Source organism: Carcharhinus amblyrhynchos, chromosome 4, assembly GCF_965287045.1.
Source record: "Carcharhinus amblyrhynchos chromosome 4, sCarAmb.v2.hapA, whole genome shotgun sequence".
NCBI classification, from domain to species: domain Eukaryota; kingdom Metazoa; phylum Chordata; class Chondrichthyes; order Carcharhiniformes; family Carcharhinidae; genus Carcharhinus; species Carcharhinus amblyrhynchos.
In genome coordinates, this window is record NC_137327.1 from 133,468,604 (window position 1) to 133,491,370 (window position 22,767).

The 22,767-nt window shown below is 42.5% G+C and overlaps 1 protein-coding gene across 1 annotated transcript in view; it reads right to left on the minus strand.

Moving 5' to 3' along the window:
* Nucleotides 1–1,171: 1,171 nt before the first annotated feature.
* Nucleotides 1,172–22,767, minus strand: part of LOC145342712 (tumor necrosis factor ligand superfamily member 13B-like) — a 30,969-nt gene continuing 9,373 nt past the window's right edge. The window contains exons 3-6 of the mRNA XM_080188271.1: nucleotides 19,068–19,124; nucleotides 15,819–15,931; nucleotides 9,995–10,145; nucleotides 1,172–2,351 (exon numbers count right to left, since the gene is read on the minus strand). Coding sequence (XP_080044397.1) covers nucleotides 2,236–2,351; nucleotides 9,995–10,145; nucleotides 15,819–15,931; nucleotides 19,068–19,124 — 437 coding nt within the window. The 3' untranslated portion in view covers nucleotides 1,172–2,235. The remainder of the gene's footprint in view (nucleotides 2,352–9,994; nucleotides 10,146–15,818; nucleotides 15,932–19,067; nucleotides 19,125–22,767) is intronic.

The window sequence follows — 22,767 nt, forward strand, 5'->3', positions numbered from 1 at the left end:
TCAACCTGTCCTGCTACCTTCACTGATTTATGCACATATACACCCACGTCCCACGCTCCTGCGGTCTTTGTGAAATTGTGTCCTTTATCTTATATAGTCTCTCTGAATTCTTCTGACCAAAATTAATCACTTCACACTCCCATGCATTCAATTTCATCTGCCACTTGCCCAGCCAGTCCACCAACCTATCCATAGAAGTTCTTTCTCAGTTCTTTCTCACCACGCACAATACTTCCAAGGTTTGTATCATTCACAAATTTAAAAATAGTGGCCTGTGCACTAAAGCCTAGGTCATTAACACTTTTTAGCCTAGCACTTTTTTTCTTGGTATTCATTTAATACTTTATCCATGCCCCTGCCTCCATGTATAAATCCCCTTTTTGGTCCCTAATTGGCCCTGTCTAATTTTACTATCTATATGCCGATAGAAAAGCATCTTAGGAAGGAAAAGGAGGTAGAACAGTTGAGGGGAGCTATTTTAGAGTTTAGAGCCTTGGCAGCGAAAGGCACTGTCGATAATGGTGGAATAACTGAAACAGAGAATGAACAGGGGGCCAAAATTAGATGAGCACAGAGTTGTAGGAGTGTAGGGATTAGGGAGCAGTGAGGCCATGAAGGGATCGGAATGAGAATTTTAAAACTGAGACATTGCTTAACTGGGAACTAATGTGGGTCAGAGAGCAGAGGCATGGTGTGTGAAAGGGATGTGGTGCTAATTAGGATATGGGCAGCAGAGTTTTGAAACAACTCAAGTTTATGGAGGGTGGATGATGGGAGACTGGACAAGAAAGTGTTGGAATCGTCAAGCCAAGAAGTAACAAGGTCACGGATAAGAGTTTCAGCAGCTGAGGCAAGGATGGATTTGGGAAAAGTAACGGAGATGGAATGAGGCAGTCCTGGTGATTGTGTGGATATGCAATCAGAAGCTAATTCTGAGGTCAAATATGACTCAAAGCCTGGTTCAGCTTCAGATAGTTTCCACAGAGAAATGTGAGTCAGTGACTCAGAAAGAGAGAGTGGAACTGACTTTGGTCTTCTCAATACTTGGTGGAAATTTCTGCTCATCCAGTACTGGCTATTGGTCACATATCTTAATGACATTACTTTATGTTTACGTTCATGTTTATTTATTTATTACTCACAAATAGGCTTATATTAACACTGCAATGAAGTTACTCTTTAAATCCCGTAGTCGCCACACTCCGATATCTGTTCAGGTGCATGGAGGGAGAATTTAGCATGGCCAATGCATCTAACCAACACGAGTTTTGAACAGTGGTAGGAAACTGGAGCACCCACAGGAAACTCATGCTGGCACGGGGAGAACATGCAAACTTCACACAAACAGTGATCTAAGGCCAGAATAGAACCCAGATCCCTGGCGTTGTGAGGTAGCAGTGCTAACCATCATGCCACCCCAAAAGCAAATGTTGGGCTTCCTTTGAGGCTGAATTGAACCAGCGACCTAAGAATGTTAGTTTGAATCATCAATAGTCCTCCGCTTTACCAGCTGAGCTATGGTACTGATGTAAATTGTATCAAAACACCTCACTATATCATATATGTCAGGCAACGTTTTGACTCACATGATGCACAGGTTTTCTGGATCCTCTCCCTTGTCCCCATGTAAAACATTGGTAATTTTCCTGGAAATTTTACCCAAGCAAAATATAAAGTAAGTTTTCTAAGAAGAGATCATAGGAGAGATGCCTAGCCTGAAGAAAGGTCTGTTCCTCCGTAAAGATCCCATTGGGTCTATCAGCCCTCGCTGACATGTAACACAGTGGAGTAACCCCAGGAGGATTCACTGTTGTGTCCATTATGCACTTGTTTTACATGATTGCAATGTAGTCTTGATGTTGCAAAGGCCACGAGAGAAGTTACATGCAAAGCTCTGGGAATCTGGTGACATTGGCAAGTGAAGTTTATCAAAGCAATAACAATTTATTTTTCAGACAGTGAAAACAGACTTGTCACATGTGAGACAAGAGGTCCTGGAGCTGCATTAGGTTCCATCGGAAGCAAAATTGTGAAGTAACTTAGCAAGTGAATGGCAACTGAAGATCTTAGTTCCACAAGCGCCTGCATTGGCATCAGGTAAATCCACCCTCTTGATTAATGTTGCTGATGTCTTTTGATTGCATTTTGGAGATCAGCAGAGATATATTAGGTGAACTGTGTCTCAGGTAAAATAATCCCGCTCTTGGACAGTCATTGTATCCTCAAACAGTTTCTTCATATTAATTGTATGGCACCAAAAAATGTTGAATCTTTCTCCATGGAGATGTTAGCATTGGGTCGGGATGGTAACAGGAGTTCCAGCTCATCTTCCTGGTCAAGCTTCACAATTCCTAAACCAGAAAGACACAGTTGACAAACGAATGAAACTTATTCTAGTTAGCTCATAACAAGGTGATTGACAATGGCCTTTATGAAGGATTGCCTTTCTAAATGGATCTTACCTGAGCTGATTTATCCTGAATGCAGAGTGTACTCATTAGCTGGTGTATGTTTAAGTAAATTTGAATTTGTATGGAAATTAAGTGAGTAACGAGCTGTAATCTGAACGTGGGACTGGATATTCATGATACCAGTCAGGACCAAACAAAGGTGGGATCAGAAAATAATATGGCCACAGAGAGGGGCAGCCCCCATTCTACCCTCACTCATTTACACCAGCCTCGGGGAGCAAGCAGATCCCAAAATCTTCCAATTTTCATGGAGGAGTATAACAGCTGTTGGGTTTTACACCAGATACATGGAGGCATGAATCATGGTGTGGATGCAGGGGACATTTAGAAGGAAAGTGAAATAGTTTTGCCTTCTTTCCGGTTCATCATGAAATGCTGAGTTGTGTCATAAGAACATAAGAACATAAGAAATAGGAGCAGGAGTAGGCCATCTAGCCCTTCGAGCCTGCCCCGCCATTCAATAAGATCATGGCTGATCTGTCGTGGCTCAGTTCCACATTCCCGCCCTCTCCCCATAACCCTTAATCCCCTCTCTTATCAAAAACCCATCAACCCGCGTCTTAAAAATATTTAGCGAGGCAGCCTCCACCACTTCAACGGGCAGAGAATTCCAGAGATTCACCACCCTTTGAGTGAAGAAGTTCCTCCTCAACTCCGTTCTAAACCGCCCCCCTTTTATCTTGAGGCTGTGCCCCCTAGTCCTACTGTCTTTTTTGAGCGGGAAGAGTCTCTCCACCTCTATCCTATCCATCCCCATATTCAGTAAGGTGACAGTGCTGTAATTAGAGGATATAACTAACCATTAAACAGTGTGTTTACCAGATTGTTACTTCTGTCAAATGGCGAACTGTGAAATACAAGATCAACATTGTAAATGTCTTCAGATGTGTTAAAAAAATCATCTCATAGATAAAATGGTAGAAACTATTTCACACGATTATGTCTAACAAAAACAAAAAATGCCGGAAAATCTCAGCAGGTTTGACAGCATCTTTAGAGAGCGAATAGAGCCAATACTTCTCTCTTTGGTTCTATTCTTCCTCTACAGATGCTGTCAAACCTTCTGAGATTTTCCAATATTTTCTGTTTTTGTTTCTGAATCCAGCTTCCGCAGTATTTTGCTTTTATGATAATATCTAATTGTTTATGATATTTTCCCACTGATTTTATGTATTCTTTTTGGACATCAATTGAGATAGCAGTTCTGAAGTCTTTCTGTTAACTCAAGGAGTTTTATGGGCTCTGACTACAATCCAACAGCCTAATCCATTTATGAGTGCTTGCTTTTGTTTATACAACTGGTTTGAAGAATCTGTTTACTCAGGGAGTTTCAATGGGTAGTTCAATGGCTTCCAAATGTTATAATAGGGTATGTGAGTTCTGTTCAAAAAGTGGGAGTGAGGGTGAGAGGGTGAAGGCATTGGGTGAGTGGATTGGTGGAGTTTGTGAATGTGAGGGTGGAAGAGAGTGAGATGGTTGGGTTCAGAGTGGGATTTAAACTGGTCGCAAATTGCAGTTATGTGTAGATGAGCCGTTGACTACATTGGGAGAACTGGGTCAGTTTATCATCATGGTCTGTAACCTTTGTCATCCAGGACTTTCCCAAAGCAAGGAAGCTACGACATCTTCTCCGGAGCCTTCAACGTGTCATCGATGAAGATGAACATCTCACTAAGGCCATCCCCACACCCTCACTTCTTGCCTACAAACAACTGCACAACCTCAAACAGACAATTGTCCACAGCAAACTACCCAGCCTTCAGGAGAACAGTGACCACGACGCCACACAACCCTGCCACAGCAACCTCTCTGTAAGACGTGCCGGATCATTGACACAGATGCCATCATCTCACGCAAAAACAGCAGCCACCAGGTACGTGGTAATACTCTTGCAACTCAGCCAACGCTGCAGGAAGGGATGTTCTGAGGCATGGTACATTGGGAGACCGTGCAGACGCTATGACAACAGCCGACGATCACCAGGCAGGAGTGTTTTCTTCCTGTTGGGGAACACTTCAGCAGTCACGGGCATTCAGCCTCTGATCTTCAGGTAAGCATTCTCCAAGGCAGCCTTCATGACACACAACACAGGATCACGGAGCAGAAACTGATAGCCAAGTTCCACACATGAGAACGGCCTCAACCAGGATCTTGGGTTCATGTCACACTATCTGTGACCCCAAGATTTGCCTTGTCTTGCAAAATCTCACTAACTGTCCTGGCTGGAGACAATATGCTTTAACCTACACTTGGCTCTCTCTCCACTCACATTAGTCTGTACCTTTAAGACTTTCAACCATTATCTTGTGAATTGAGTTTGTGTCTATATATGCCCTGTTTGTGAACACAGCTCCTCACTCACCTGAAGTAGGATCGAGACTCTGAAAGCTTGTGCTGCCAAATAAACCTGTTGGACTTTAACCTGGTGTTGTGAGACTTCTTACATTGTGGGTCATCAGATCTTTCACATCTTCGTTATCATCAAGGTTAGAGATGAAACTTTTGTTGAATGACACTGGATGAAAGCAAAGTATTGTTGATGCCGGAATTTGAAACCAAAAGAGAAAATGCTAGGGTGTAGAGAAAGTTCAACTTAATACGAGCTAGGTCCCTTCAAAAATCTGATGGCAGCAGGGAAGAAGCTGTTCTTGAGTTGGTTGGTACATGACCTCAGACATTTGTATCTTTTTCCTGATGGAAGAAGGTGGAAGAGAGAATGTCCGGGGTGCAAGATTTAGGGATGGAAATTATGATCTGAAATTGTTGAACTCAGTGTAGACTGCTGTAAAGGTTATATAGTGCGCAATCAAAAGATAAGGTGCTGGTCCTTGAACTTGTATTGAGTTTCATTGGAGCAGTTGTGGGAAGCTGATGACAGAGAGATCACAGGGAGGTAGAGATGGAGAATGAAAATGACAGGCAGTCAGAAGCTCAGGATCACACCTGCATACTAAACTGATGCTTCTGCAAAGTAAAGACTCACTATAAGCTCACTGATTCCCACAGTTACCATAACTCCCGTCCAGTTTCTCTGTCTGTCATATCTGTTCTGACTATGCCACTTTCCTCAGTAGTGCTTCCAATATGTCTTCCTTTTCCTCTAACAGAGGAATACATCTGCCATTGTTGACAGGGCCCTTGACTGTGTTTCTTGCACTTTCTGCACTTCTGCTCCCACTTCTTCCTTTCTGTCATTCCCAGAACCATTCCACCATCCTCCAAGTTCAACCAATCAACCTCCACCATTTCTGCAACCTCCTGCATGGTGCCACCACCAAACACATCATCCCCTTGCCATTAATATCAGTGTTCCAAAAAGACATCCCTGTTCATGTCCCAATCACCCCCAATACCTCTGCCCTTTTCCAGAGCACCTTCCTCTATAAGCATGGGAGTTACAACACCTGCTATTTTACTCCGCCCTTTCTCCGGTCTGTAGGGCCCAAATGCTCCTGCCAAGTAATACACTATCAATATAGTATACAGAACTCAAAGCTGACAATGCAGTCACTTCTACATCAGGGAGACCAAATGCATAATGGATGACTGCCTTGAGGAATACTTTCATTCAGCGTGCAAGCATGACCTCAAGCTTAAATCTCATGGGATCCAAGGTGAGGTAGCCAATTGCATACAAAATTGGCTTGATGACAGAAGGCAGAGGGTGGTTGTAGAGGGTTGTTTTCAAGCTGGATGCCTGTAATGAGCAGTGTGCCTCAGGGATTGGTGCTGGGTCCACTGTTATCTGTCATTTATATTAATGATTTGGATGAGAACTTAGGAGGCATGGTTAGTAAGTTTGCAGATGACACTAAGATTGGTGACATAGTGGAACAGTGAAGAAGGTTATCTAGGATTGCAATGGGATCTTGATCAGTTGGGTCAGTGGGCTGATGAATAGCAGATGGAGTTTAATTTAGATAATGCGAGGTGATGCATTTTGGTAAATCAAACCAGGGCAGGACTTACTCAGTTAATGGTAGGACATTGGGGAGAGTTATAGAACAGAGAGATCTAGGGGTACCTGTTCATAGTTCCTTGAAAGTGGATTCACAGATGGATAGAATGGTGAAGAAGGCATTCAGCATGCTTGGTTTTATGTCAGAACATTGAATATAGGAGTTGACATGTCTTGAAGTTGTACAAGACATTGGTAAGGTCACACTTGGTATATTGTGTACAGTTCTGATCATCCTATTATAAAAAGGATATTATTAAACTAGAAGGTTAGAGGTGACCTAATTGAGGCATACAAGATGATCAGAGGGTTAGATAGGGTGGACAGTGAGAGCCTTTTTCCTCGGATGGTGATGGCTAACATGAGGGGACATAGCTTTAAATTAAGGGATGGTAAATATAGAACGGATGTCAGAGGTAGGTTCTTTACTCAGAGGGTAGTAAGGGCATGGAATGCCCTGCCTGCAGCAGTTGTGGACTTGCCAACTTTAAGGGCGTTCAAATGGTCAGTGGATAGGCATGTGGATAACATTGGAATAGTTTAGGTTAGAGGGTCATTAGATTGCTTCCACTGGTCAGCGCAACATCGAGGGCCGAAGGGCCTGTACTGCGCTGTAATGTTCTATGTAGAAAGAATGCAGAAAAGATTTACTGGGGGCGGGGTCTTTCAGGTCAGAAAGGATTCTATAGGGACTTGATGGTTTGAGTTATGAGAGGCTGGATAGACTTTGTCCCTGGAGTGTAGGAGGCTTAGGGGTGATCTTATAGAGGTCTATAAAATAATGAGGAGCCTGTATAGGATGGATAGTCAACACTTTTTCCCAAATGTAGGGAAGTCTAAAACTGGAGGACTTAAGGTGAGAGGGGAGAGATACAAAAGTGTCCAGAGGGGTAATTATTTCACACAGAGGTTGGTGAGTTTCTGGAACAAGCTACCAGAGTTTGTCGCAGAGGCAGGGACGATTTTGTCTTTTAAAAAGCATTTAGACAGTTATATGGGTAAGAGGTTTTAGACGGATATTGGCCAATGGGACTAGCTTAATGGTAAAAACTCGGCAGTATGGACAAGGTGGACCAAAGGGTCTGCTTCCATGCTTTAAACCTCTATGACTCTATGACTTTATCTGTTAATTCAAACTTCCTCCCCACTCCCATCTTGACCTTAGACTCTTGAACACTTTAATAAGCCCAAAGTACATTCAAGGTACTGACCAAGTTCACGAGTTCTTTCCGTTAGGTCTTTACAGCCCTTCAAACTCTTCACGGCTCAACAATTTGAAAGCAAGAGCTCTATCTCCAATTTTTTTGACGACAGGTTTTGGTAGTGATTATGTTATCATTTTCACCTTTATGCCTTGCAACATTGTCCTTCGTGTTATTTAATCTCTTCTGCTTTCCGCCATCACAGAATTTGCCTTCTGTACTTTCCACTCTCGTCACCTTCCCTGTCTCTTCCCCCATTCAAAACCGGTTCCATCTCTAACATGTTCCAGTTCTGACAGAACATCAGCTTGAAACTTTAACTCTGTCTTTCTCTCCACTGCATGATCTGTTGTACATTTATAATATTTTCTCTTTTTAACTTGCCAATCAACTTCCTTTACCAATGTATGAATATTGATGGAAGAAATCTTCAAGAGTACCAGTCTCTTCATTATCTATTTGTTGACTTTTAGTTCAGGTTGTGCTAAACCCATTTTGTTATAGACCTCAATAATTGAAAGTTTATTTATTTATTAGTCACAAGTAAGGCTTACGTTAACACTGCAATGAAGTTACCTTGAAAATCCCCTAGTTGCCACACTCTGGCGCCTGTGGGACGAAACCGGAGCACCTGGAGGAAACCCACACAGACACGGGGAGAATGTGCAGACTCCACACAGATAGTGACTCGATAGGGAATCGAACTCATGTCCCTGGCACTGTGAGGCACCAGTGCTAACCACTGTGCTACTGTGCCACCCAATAGGGTTAAGTTACAGTTAGGGATAAAAGAGCTGAGTGTCTGAGGTGTGAGAGCCCTCAACATCAAAGGAAGATTCAATAAAGAAAGGTATGAAAAAATCCAGCAAAATAAGGATCAAATGAGTTGCTGAAGTCATACCTGCTTTAAAAGGAGATAATTGTGGTATTTAGTTCCATCGGAAATTGGTAAATAGTTTTTTCAATTATTTCTTTAATGATCTTTCATCCATAAGATTTGGAGTGGGGCTGCTCATAGATAAGTTCTACCACGTTTCATCTTCTTTCGGTTTCTTCCGCTTTATTTGGGGTCACCAGAATCCTGACTAATCAACTCTGTCCATCTTCTGTCAGGCACCAATTCCTCTTCCAATCCTGCTGCTTTTGAGTCTCTCGCCATTATAACTGTCCACCTGGTCTTAGGTCTTCCTGTCCTCCTTCTTCCTGAGCATCCCATCACCCACCCCACCACACATCCTCACTCTTTCCGCAACAGGCTGAGGCCGTCCTCATGTGTGCGGAACTTGGCTATCAGTCTCTGCTCAGCAACTTTGTGCTGTTGTGTGTCGTGAATGCTACCTTGGAGAACGCTTACCCACAGATCAGAGACTGAATGCCCATGACCACTGAAGTGTTCCCCAAATGGACGGAAACACTCCTGCCTGACAATTATAGTGCAGTGTCCATTCATTCATTGTCATAGCATCTGCATGGTGAAGGAGCATGTTGCATAGTGTCTGCCTGATGAAAGAGCAGTGCTCCAAAAGCTCATGATTCCAATTAAACCTGTTGTACTTTAACCTGGTGTTGTGAAACAGCTTTCAGACAGTGCAGTCCTCCTGTTCGGTTTCATTGCCATTGAACTCAATGTCTACACCTTCATAATTGATGGACAAAGCTTACTATAATAAATATCTTCCAGGTCTGTGACTTCTAACATCAAAAACATCAAAATCATGGACCACCATTGTCTGCAAGTCACACACATACTGACTTATCCTTGAACTACCATTGCTTCATCTCCACTGGCTAAAAATTCCCTTCCAAGCACATTTGTAGGAGCAACCTCATCACAGAGACTGCAATAGGAAAGAAAGTCCAGCAGTACCTTTCCAGGGCAGCTAAGGATGGGCAATAAATGCAGGCTTGACAGCATCATCTATGTTCCAAGAACAAATTATAAAGAAATGAATTAACCAGATGTGCACAACTTTTACACACGCAGTTGGTACCAAGTTGTCCTTCTGACTGAGGCATTTGATAATGAAGAAAATACATTGTTAGCCTATGAGAATGTTAGAAAGGTCAAGTGAACTGCTGAATAAAAGTTGTCAATCGACTTCATTTTACTTACTATCAGAGACAGTTGAGGAAATTTGCTCCTAGAGGGGGGTGGATTTTAGTGTCTTCGATAGCATCTACATTACAGGCTGCAACCAAAGGTGCTACTGTCATTGGAGGCAACTGTGTGAAGCTAGGCATTAATCAGTTTTCTATTTCCTGCTGTTGTTAGTGTACAGTTTGTGTTCTTCCTCAGCATTCCAGCAAGTTATATTTAGCTTTTAAGGTTATGTAGCACACATTGTATATGGTTCTGATCTTACCAGCAGTGAAACAGGTATTACTGGCTGTGTTGTTTGGCATGTTTTGAATGCAGCGAAATAGCGTCATTATACGTCGCTCATTCCCAACCACATTAGCCTTCTTTCTCTGGACTACATGGCCCATGGCCATGCAGTTATCATAATACAGAACCTGTAAAATGCATTGTCGTTAGAAATAGAATGAAGAAATGATACATACATTGCTAGATTGAAATAACAGACTTATGGATTCTCATTGTAGTTGGTATAGATCATACTAAATACAGAATCGTACGTCTTAATTTCCAGACATGAACCATCACTCTGTGTCATCAGAGATGTTCAAATATGCAAAGAACAAAGAAAATTACAGCACAGGTTCAGGCCCTTCAGCTCTCCAAGCCTGCGCCAACCATGCTGCCCATCTGAACTAAAACCCCCCACGCTTCAGGGGACCATATTCCTCTATTCCCATCCTATTCATGTACTTGTCCAGATGCCCCTTAAAAGTCACTATCGTATCTGCTTCTACTATGTCCCCTGGCAGCGAGTCCCAGGCACCCACCACCCTCTGTGTAAAACATTTGTCTCGTACACCTCCTTTAAACCTATGCCTCCTAGTAATTGACTTTTCCAACCTGGGAAAAAGCTTCTGACTATCCACTCTGTCCATGCCCCTCATAATCTTGTAGCCACCCCTCAGTGAGAACAAACCAAGTTTCTCCAACTTCTCCTCATAACTAATGCCCTCCATAGCAGGCAACATCCTCGAGGAAGAGAATGTCAGCCATGAGGCGATGGAGATGTCCAGATGAGGAGAAGCTTGGGATACGCTCATTGCTACTGTAGTCGAGGAGGGGGATGTGAGCACCTGATGAAGATATCCCATTATTTTCACATGCTTCTATGAGCATTGCTCTCCTATCTGGCTGATGGCTGCACACACCTCCGTGATAGGCTCTTGTCATGGGGAGCGAGCAGTTTCTCATCATTTCTACATTCCAGGAGGATGATGGTAAATCTTTTCTGTACCCTCTCCAAAGCCTTCTGGTAGTGCAGTGAGTTAAACACTATATTCCAAGTGCTGCCTAACTGAGGTTCCAAGGTTCTACAAAGCTGCATGCTGTGGCCTGTTGAAAAAATAAACAGTTTGATGTTTTAAAATCCTTCTTCAATTGACTGTTGGGAGAATTAGGATTCATGGTTTTAATGATGGTTGATAGCTGTGGCAATACTGATGCCCTATGCTTCAAGGCAGTGTCACTAATTGGATCTGTTTGAGGTTGTTGCTAATTACAATGGGTGTTAACTACAGTAGGCAGGGGTTAGGAATCGCTCATTGCAATAGGTAGAGCTGTTGTTTGTTCTTTACAATTGGAAGGATCGAAAGGTTGCCATCGTACTGAATTGTTAATGAGAATGGTTATCATTTGTTAATTAGGCTTTGTTGATTATTGGAATAAAGACGGGTTGCTAATCAGGATAGTTGCTAATTTGAGAGGGCCGAGTTAGTGGTTAAAGTGGGTAAAGATCAGGGTTAATTAGAGTAGTTGGGGAAGGGCATTAGTTGAAGTAGGGTGGGTTGGGATTTGTTCATTAGGTGGGCTGGGTTTGTTCATTGAAAACATTATTAATTGAAGCTGTTATAAATCTCCATTCAAAGAGCCTATTGTTACAAAAAAATACAAATCAGTTTCGTTATTGCAGCTTGAAGTCAGAAGCTGTATTATTAAGTTTAAGTTCATTTATTAGTGTCACAAGTAGGCTTACATTAACACTGCAATGAAGTTACTGTGGAAATCACCTAATTGCCACACTCCGGCGTCTGTTCGAGTGCACTGAGGGAGAATTTAGCATTGCCAATGCACCTAACCAGCACATCTTTTGAACCATAATTGAGCTAAATAGATAACATGATTGAATGTGCATGTTTTTTGTATGTCTTGTGTATTAAAATTTATTTCCTATTGAATGTTGTAAGTTGTTGCCAGGGGCAAAATCAGAATGCACGATATCAAGTTGTTGAGACTGCAGAATACTAACCCAGCTGTTCATAAATGCAATATTATTCACTTTCATTCTGCGTAAGTAGAAAGTGTGCCAGGGCATATCTTGATTTCAGCTGTATTTCTTCAAATATGGGTTAGTGGGAAATAAACCGTCTGTGACATCACTGAAGAAACAAATAGAAAGAAGCCCAACAGACAATATAATCTAAACTATCTACTGATAAATATGCTTCCTCAAGCTGCCTATCTTGTCATTGTTCCACCATTTTTTAATTACTGCTGTTAGCCAGCATAGTTGGTCTTGAATTCCTCAAGCCATTTTCCTGGGCTAGAGTTTCTGCTATCACTCGCATTGGACTCAGTGACGGGAGCAGAAAATACCACTATTCAACCTCAGGAGCCTCATTATAATACATCTGCACCTCACTGTTGGGCCCATAGACAAGAACTGTACACTACCCCATCAAAAAATCCATCCAGGCGATGTACTGCCTTAACAGCATGAATCTTCAAAAGGTGTGCAGCCAGTGATCACCCCTCCGAGGCAGCTCAGTGGTGAGCACAGTACTCATAGAGCAGCTCCGCATATTCAGGGATTGACTCAGCGATTCTGGTCTGACTCGGGGCTGTTCAGGCTTGAATCAGGGTGGAACTCAATTGTTGACTGCCATGGTGTGCCTGTACCATTGGCCAACAAGGCAAATAACTGGATCCCCTTAGAGAGTTAGCAACAGCACGCTGCACGAGAGAACGCTCCTAATCCTTGGCTGTGTGCTAAGGTGCATGTTGCACTTAATTTTTACACCAGTGGCTCCTTCCAGGGCTCCACAGGAGACCTATGCAGGATTTCACAGCCTCTGCACACACCAGGAGCTAACGGACTCAATCTTCACAATGGTATACAACTTTGTCCATTTTGACTGGGATCAGACAAGCAGGGATGCAAGAGCAATGGTCTTTTTGCAAGTACCTGGCTTTTCATAGGCACAGGGTGCCATCGACTATATTCACATGGTCCTCAGATCTCCACTAAACATTCAGCTGGGTCTATGGCCACACCAAATACACATTGTAGTTGTGTGCTCAATTCCCGGGGAATATTCGTGGCTCCTACATTCTGAGCCACTCTCAGATCCCCGACATGTTTTAGGGTCCACAGAGGTTGCAGGGTTGGCTCCTCAAGGATAATGGCTAGGCACTGAGCAAGTGGCTGGTGACACCTGTGTGGAGGCCACAAAGTGCAACTGAGACTAATTACAATGAGACTCTTGCTGCAACTTGCACTTTGGTGGTGTAGACATAGGGATAGTGAGGATGAGGTTCCAATTGCCTGGGCCGGTCTAGTGGAGCCCTGCAGTACAACCTGCTGAGGGTGTCATGCATTGTGGGTGCTTGCTGCACCCTGCACAAGCTAGCACTACAACAAGTAGAGGAACTGCCTGAGGTGGAGATGGAGAGGGCGCATGCTTCTTCTGATGTTGCTGAAGGGAACGAGGATGAGGAGATCCTCGAGGGAGAGAATGTCAGCCATGAGGCAATGGAGATGTCCAGATGAGACGAGAAGCTCAGGATATGCTCATTGCCACTGGAGTTAAGGAGGGGGATGGGGGCATCTGATGATATCCCATTATTTTCACATGCTTCTATGAGCATTGCTGTCTTGTCTGACTGATGGCTGCACACACCCTCAGTGATAGGCTCTTGTCATGGGGAGCGAGCAGTTTCTCATCAATCCTACATTCCAGGAGGATGATGATGACTTGAAGTAAGGACAGTGCTTAGATCCCCACAGTGCTTCTGTGAATGTTTGACTCCTGTATGGCTGATGGACAGCTCGCTAGGATCAGATCATGGAGATGCAGTGGGGAAAGTTTCAAGTCTCCTGATCTTATTACATTCTTCAAGGGTTGTACCCTACAGAAGGAGGGGTGTGTGTATATGTGTGTGTGTGTGTGTGTGTGTTGTTGTGGGGGGGGAGGGGGTGGGCAGGTGGTGGAGTCTCTCTCTCTCTCTCTCTCTCTCTCTTTGTCCATGACCAAGTATCTGCCTATCTCTCTGTCCATGACTAAGGGCCTAATTCTCTATCCGTAGCCAAGGATCTGCCTGTCTCTGTCTGTCTATCTCTCTCTGTCCCTCTCTAAAGATTTGCCTCTCTTTCTGTTCATGACCAAGGGCCTGAGTCTCTGTGCATAGCCAACGACCTGCCCTCTCTTTTTTTCCCTAAAGGGCCTGCCCCTTTCACTACAAAGGCTTCCTTCTGTTCAGCCCCCTGGGCATTGAGCTTTCCTTTGCTTTGGATTGGTCCAGTTTGGACTCCTTAAGAAATATCCCCAGGCAGCAAGCTGTAAATATGGTGTCAGCTGTACAGCAAAATTGAATATGGTATATTCCTACCACCTGGGAATGCTCAGTTGACTTTGAGTTTGACATGCTTTTCAAGCTTTGCAAGAAACACATTGTAAAAAGGGCATTTTAAACTTTCAGGGACTGTTACTACTATTGCATTTCAATAGAGTATTTGCTATGTTCTGGTTTGTTTTGCTGTGTAGGTATCGTTAAACCTTTAACTAAGTCAAATGGCCTGTGTGCAATTATCTAAATACTTAATATTTGTTGTCATTGAGAAGAGGAAAGACAACACTGTGACTATCCCACATGATTTCCAGTATTTGATGCTAGAATTAAAAGGTAATTATTAATGCAGGGCACACTATCCAAGCAATGGCATGTGTAAGATTGAAGATATCAAATGATTAGTAGCTGCCAATTTCAGCTGGATGTACTCCCAGAGCCTTTATCATATGACCTCTTGCCTCCAGCTTTCCTGCCCAATCAAAACATTTTCCTTCTGCGACATAACAAACAAAAAAGTTCAAAGGGAATGAACAAGAAGACCCTTTTGTGACATTATGGTATTTATTCTCTCGAATTGCTCACAATATCCAGGAAATTGATATCTAATCTCTGGGGGTCTCCTGAAGGGTTAGAAACCTTGTCTATGTTTCACTTACGGAGGCATTTAGTTTATTTATTCTTTCATGGATTGTAGGCGTTGTTGGTGATGCCAGCATTTGTTTTCCTTCACTAATTGTCCTTGAAATGAGTGACTTGCAGAGGGCAGTTCAGAATCAAACCACATTGCTGTGCGGATCTGGAGTTGCATATAGGACAGATCAAGTAAGGATGGCAGATTTCCTTCCCTAAAGGGCATTAATGAATCAGATGGATTTTTATGATAATTGACAATGGTTTCATTGGTCGGTATTTCTTAGATTAGCATTTAATTCTCAATTTTGTTATTTTGTTAAATTCCACCAGTGGTTGTTGTAGGATTTGAACCCATGCTCCCAGATCATTCATCTGGGTCTCTGGATTATTAGGCCAGTGACTCCACTACCCCACTGTTTCCCCATAAATCACAATGAACGTATCAGGAAAGTGCTGGGATGTGAGGAAAATCTTTTTTTTAACCCAGTGGGTGGTGACAGTTTAGAGTACCTGGGAGAGTGAGAGAGGCAGGCTGCCTCACATCGTTTAAAAAGTATTTGGGTGAGCATTTGGCACATCATAACATTTAAGGCTATGGGCCAAGTGCTGATACATGGGATTAGGTGGGACATCAGCTGTTTCACATGGGTCAGTGCAGACACAATGGGCTGCAGGGCCTCTTCTGTGCTGCATGATTTTATGAAAATCCAAATGGGAAAATTCAACTTAAGCAAACACAGTTTGTAATCACATTTATGAATTTGGTACACAGCAAGTTACTAAAAAACTAACTTCCCGATTTGTCTAGCAATTCCCATTCTGTTATGTGTTGTTTGGTTGGTGCTTACCTGACTGTACACAGCATAATAGCCACTTTCTTTCACAACTATTTTATTGCAAGTTGCCTCCAATGCCTGACCCCTCTTTGAAGCCACAGCCCAAGGAATGAAGGTTGAATCATCTGGCGATATAACATTGATGTAGCAATGAAGAGTGCTTCGACACAACAAGAACACTTTGCAGTTATAAGGATGTTACAGCTACCATAACTGGATTGACATGCACTGGCTAAGTTAAACCAGCATCAATGTGAAAATAAAACACAATGAATACACAAATATTTTCTAAGAATTTGCATTCATGGTTATACTAATGATTTATTTCAACAGTTTGAAATACTGGATAACCAATCTTCTCAACTTTGTATTTCTCTCCAGTCCAGTATGCTTCACCTCATTCTTAAATAATGCATGCAGGTGTTGTTTATGAATTGAGGAAATGAACATGAATTTTACCGCCGTACCCACCATGGGAATTGGAGCGGGTGAAGGGCAGACAATGGGAAGGTCCATTGACCGTGGGTGGGACTTCACAATTTTGGGACGAGTGAGACCGTAAAATCCCACCTGTAATCTCTGCCAAACACTGTTATTGGCCAAAGAAGAGATGAGGAAGATTGGTAGGGCACATGAGACTTAATGGAGGAGCAACTTCCAGTTTCCTCCCCACCCTATGTGACTTATTAGTATATTTTGGAAACTATTAAATCTCTCTGATACACTGCGGCCCCGTTATAATGCCTTGGTTGGGGTCCATAAGATGTTATTGCGAAAAAAGCGGGGTCGCGCTAAATTGGGGTGCTATAGTTACATTACGGATGATCTCGGCGACCATCAGAGCTCTGTTTGTTTATACAATCACTACACACTTCATTAACTTTTACAAATCTTTTGATTGACAGGCCCAGGCTAGTTTAAAACAGGTAGTGGGGATGTTTATTTACACAAACACTTTCATGGTCCATTAACTGTGAAGTACTTCCTCTTTTGAACAACTGTCTAATGTAGTTTTTTTCGAAGTGAGAACCCCTTTTATCTGAAATGGGCAAGGGGGGAAGCAAGTGTTTTCTATCCACAATTTCTTTCTAAGGCAGGTTATTTTCACTTTAGAAATAGGTTGCAGTAACCAAAAACTTTTCAGTTCCCCAGAAAAAGCAAAAAAAGGTCCAATATTCATCGCGTTATATCTGAATTCGCGCTAAATTGGAGTGCGTAAAATCACGGTATCACTGTATGTTTCACCATGTCCAATTTGCATAACCAGATTTGGCAGTAAAAGTTAAAACAGGTCTTTGAACTTTAACTTGATTACAACATTAATCGACAGTAAAAATGTAAGTAAACGCCAGCTGTTAGTACAAGATTGGTTGGGAAACAGTTTTGCCTGATTATCATTGGGGATCGAAGAGCGTTAATTGCACAGCATTCTTGTAAGATGAATTTGATGGGTAAAGTCTATGTCATAAACAAACTGAGTTTGGAAACTAGGGGCAGGCAACCTCTCTGTTATCCACAGAAGATTTGTTTATGTTTTTAAGCCATGTGAAGACACTGTGATGGATTGCCAATTGATTGTGTCATCAAGAGCACAGATGTATGTTCACACCCCTACCTTTTACACCTTGTGTTACTGATCTTAAAAGTGTTGGTGTGAGGATCACACCAATTCATTTCTTAAAAAATGAGACTGCCTAAAGCTGAGTGAATGTAGAGGAGGAATGTGAAACAAAAATGATAAGATTAGTTTGGGGGGAATTATTTTCAACTTTGAGACTGTAGTCTATTAGGACCTGCAAGAGAAGGGAATGCTTAGCTAGCATCTTCCACTCTAAAGCCACTTGAATATTTTGGAAAACTATGCTATTAAAACATTCCACCCTCTGCAATTTCTCCCTAAATCCAGGAACCTCTCCATGCCCCTGTCTCTGTGTATGAACATCCTTAAAACTTTACAATCAAATTTGTCATTCTTCTTAGTCTCCCTTTCTTCTTACCATGCATTTCTTTTCTTTATACTTTTGTGAAGTATCTTGGGACAATTTTCCATATTAAATGTGCCTCATAAACATAGATGTGTTGATTGCCACCAAAATAAAAGACATTTTCAAGATGTTGTCACCTGTTCCAAATCATTCATATTGTTATGTATGTCCCTTTAAGAGAACAGATCATGTGACCTGGGCTGTGGGGTGAGCTGGTTGGGAACTGCCCTGAGTGGGTAGTAAATGTTTGGAGTGTGAAGCAAGTAGACTGAATAAAGGACTGTCTCAGCAGGTCTGACAGCACCTGTGGGGAGAGAATAGAGCCAATGTTTCAAGTCTAGATGACCTTTCATCAGAGCTATAAATAAATAAATTTATTTATTATAAATAAATAAATAATTTATTTATTAGTCACAAATAGACTTCCATTAACATTGCAATGAAGTTTCTGTGAAAATCCCCTAGTCACCACACTCTGACACCTGTTCGGCTACACTGTGGGAGAATTTAGCATGGCCAATGAACATAACCTGCGCATTTTTCAGACTGTGGGAGGAAACCAGAGCACTCGGAGGAAACCCATGCAGACATAGGGAGAACGTACAAATTCCATACCGACAGTGACCCAAGCCAAGAATCGAACCCAGGTCCCTGGTGCTGTGAGGCAGCAGTGCTAACCACTGTGCCACCGAAGGGTCAGCTCTGATGAAGGGTCATCTAGACTTGAAACATTGTCTCTCTTCTCTCCCCACAAACACAGTCAGATCCGCTGAGATTTTCTAGCATTTCCTGTTTTTGTTTCAGATTCCAGCATCCGAGTGTTTTGCTTTTATATTCGAATAAAGACCTGATGCCTGGCTGTGGAGCAATTCTTGAGGAGACACCTCAGGATGAGAAAATTTAACACATATCAATCTTGATCCGTACTCCTGCCTGTTAATTGTGAATTGGGGCCGCCACCAAGAGGACAGCAAAGTATGTTGGTAGCAAATAAGCAGAAACTGCTAGAAAACCTCAATAATCACCTTGCTCTGTGTTTCTAGAAGAAAATGACATTCGGGGGGAAGTAATGCCTGAAATGCTTAAAACAAGATGCGAGCTATTATAAGTGAAAAGACAGAATAAGAAGTTAGAGAAGCTCAAAGCGCCAGGGGTTAATATATGATATTCAGGGGATCCTGAAGGAAGTGGGTCAAAAAATAGAAGAGATCTTAGAAGTTATATTTCAGAGCTTTATATAGTATTTACAGCATCAAAACAGACTCTGGTGAATTACCTTGTTGAATTACACTTTCCTGAGCAGCAGGAATCAGCTGGATAAATGATGGCTGTTCTATAAAGAAAAGATTGGTTAATATTCCAATCAATTGCAATTTATTATCACACTCTTCGCTGATAAATGATTAACATGAATGCTTCAATTAAAATTGTAGATTTCGGTTCCCTTTTTGTTACAATGGTGTAATGCAATGTTAATTGATCCAACCACTCCACACCCAGGGGCTCCAGCAAAGCCTCCTCCTGGTTTACAATCTACTAAGGATTGACATGACATTCAAACAACACCTTCAAGCTTTAGCAGAAATGCAGCTATGATCCAAGCTATAGCTGTTCTTCATTATTATGTTGCCACCAAGCCCTTCAGCAAAAGAAGCTATCTTGCCATCTCTCCCCCCTTGTCCTACTATTCTCTCCCCTTTAATAAGGGTCTCTCTCTACTCTCATCTGCATCGATTCCCTCCCCTTCTCCCAAGACCTGAGGTCCCATACACAACTCCTGTTGCTTACACCATGCATAGTTAGAGCATTGTGTCACGCTAGTGTGCTGGAATCCATGCAAGCATATGAATGAAGAAATTATACCTGCAAAAGGTATTACTTCTTGGAATAAAAGGGACAATGTCAACCTGGATAGAAAATTGATTGAGTGACAGGAAACAGGAAAACTCTAACACTTATCTTCCTCCAGACTGAGAAACATTTGTTGACCATTACTCTGAGGTCAGTTTTGGGATTTGTGCTTTTCCTGATATATGTTAATGACCTAGACCTTGGTGTACAGGGAACAATTTCAGAATTTGTGGATGATACAAAACTTGGAAGCATTGAAAACTGTAAGGAGGCTAGTGTAGCACTTCAAAAAGACACAGACAGATTGGTGGAATGAGCGGATAGGTGGCAGATGGAGTTCAATGTGAAGAAATGTGATGTATACATTTTGGAAGGAAGAACATAGGGAGGTGGTATAAAATAAAGAGTACAATTTTAAAGGGGGCGCAGGAGCAGAGGAACCTGGGTGTACTTGTATGTAAGTCATTAAAGGTGATAGGAGAAAGCATTTAATAAAGCTCACAATATTATTAACTAATAACTATTAATAGGGGCTGAGTATAAGAGCAGAGAGGTTTTGTTGGACTTGTATGAGACATCAGTTAGATCTCAGCTAGAGTATTGCATACAATTCTTGGAACCACATTTTATGAAAAATGTGACAACATTGGAGTGAGTGCAGAAGAGATTGACATGAGTCGTTCCAGGATTGAGAAACTTAAGTTATGAAGCCAGATTAGAGATGTTGGAACACTTTTCCTTGCTCAGAGAAGGGAAGGCTGAGAGGAGATTTGATAGAGGTATTCAAAATCTTGAGGGAACTGGACAGACCGGATAGGGAAATAGTCAGGTAAGGACCAGGAGCGAGAGGGGACAGATTGTGAAATAATTGTCATAGGAACCAAAAGCAATATGGGGAAAAGCTTTTTCACACAACGAGTGCTTTATATCTGGAAAGCACTGCCTGGATCTGTGGTGGAGGCAGATTCCTCCAAGGAAATTAAATAATTATTTGAAAAGAAACAATCTGCAGGATTACAGACAAAAGCAGGAGAATTAAGGGCACTTGTTGAAATGCTCATTCAGAAAGCCAGTACAGAAGTGATGGCCCGAATAGCCTCCTTTTGCACATTAAAAATTCTGTGATTCTGTGAGAAGATAATAGTAGTCTTTAAATTTAGCCTTACCCTGGCAACTTTTTGTTGAAGGAATTAAGTCCTTGACATTCAAATTTGTTCCCATCTGCTTTTCATCATCTTGGAGAAGTTACTGACAATTCCACAACATACGCTGACAGGAAACCAACAGACCAACTTACACTGCACCCAATTTTATTTTTCAGAAGAAATGAGAGTTGCTTTGGCTGCTGATCCTCCATTCACCTGCGTTGCGGTACTGAGCAAAGAAATAGAATTGGAGGGAAGGGCAGAGAGGGAAGGGGTGGGGGTTGCCTTTGAGACGTGAATACTTGGGAGAACAGGTTTTCAGCTGGTCCTGCTGAACTGAATGGATGGACCTGATCAACATTCTTTCACCTCGGTTTCCCAGCCTCAGTGAGAGATTGGCTGGCCAGCGGGAGGGTAAGCATTGGCATCATGCTGCAATTGGAGAGAGGAGAAGGAGGGAAGGATTGGAAAGGCCAAGGTTGTCTGGGATGTGGGAGAAGGTCAGAGGAAAGATTGGGGCCCAGGTCAGGTATGAAACAGAAGACTGTTGGGAGCACAGAGGATTGATCAATGGCTGAAGTTGAGGATGATCTGAGGTCTTGCGGAGGAAGTTGGGAGAGCCAGTGTGAGTGGGTGGAGTGAGGGTGGAGATGGTGGGTTTAGGAAGGGGTGTGTGTGTGTGTGTGTGTGTGTGTGTGTGTGTGTGTGTGTGTGTGTGTGTGTGTGTGTGTGTGTGTAGGTTTGGGGTTTGATCAATCATGGTGGTGTTTATGAAGCATGTAAATTGGATCCAGCATTAAATGAAAAGACCCTCTTGGATCCAGAAAGCCTCGGTCCCAGCCGTTAGCTTTCCTGAGGCCCAGGAGCCTTGTATATCCAGAATTAAATGGTGGTATATAAGAGACTTGTAGGCTTATTTAAATTCCCAATCCACCTCCTGGAAGTACATTGGTTGCCTGACCATGCATTTGTTGTATGCTTGTTGGAACTTTACAGATGCAAGTACGACTATTTCCAACCATGCCTTTTAGCTTTGGGAAACGGTCATCCGGATTTGAAATGTCAGCCCTTTTCTCTCCTTACAGATGCTGCCAGACCTGCCGAGATATTCCAGCATTGTCTCTTTTGGTTGTCTGACTGTTGTCCCACCTCCATGAAACATGGAAGCGGATAGGTTGGGATTCAGGCTTTGGAAATTTTATCATCTCATCTAACCCAAAACCATGTGACTTTAGGGCTAAAAGTTTTCTCCATTCTGTCAAAATATCTTCAGAGTTTAGACTGAGATTTGGTTGTCGATGTACCTCAACTTGCTTATTAATCAGATGTCATGGATCATAGATAAACCCTACAGTGCAGTGGAGTTCATTCGGCCCATCGAGTCTGCACTGATAACAATCCCACCCCAGGCTCTATCCCCACACATTTACCCTGCTAATCCCTCGAACCTATACATCCTGGGACACTAAGGGGCAATTTAGCATGGCATATCTACCTAACCTGCACATCTTTGGAGTATGGGAGAAAACCGGAGTACCTGGAGGAAACCCACACAGACATAGAAAGAATATGCAAATTCCACACAGACAGTGACCCAAGCCAGGAATCAAACCCAGGTCCCTGGAGTTGTGAGGCAGCAGTGCTAATCACTGTGTCACCGTGCCACCCACTAATGTGAATGCATCATCAGGCTGGCTTCTGTTGTAAGTTTGTTGAAACTTTCCAGATGCCAAGTATGACTATTTCCAGTTGTATGAAAGCATTGCTGGCTCCATTATGGGTAGGCACAAGAAACTTGAAGCTATTATGAAAGAATATGCATAGACAACCTTAAGATATGAACACTGAGTGAGTGAGGGACAGACAGTGGAATCCAACTAAGAATATAAGGAATAGGAGCAGATGCAGACCAGAAGATCCCTCAAGTCTGCTCTGCTTTCTATACAACCATGGCAGATATTATGCCTCAACTTTCCTGCC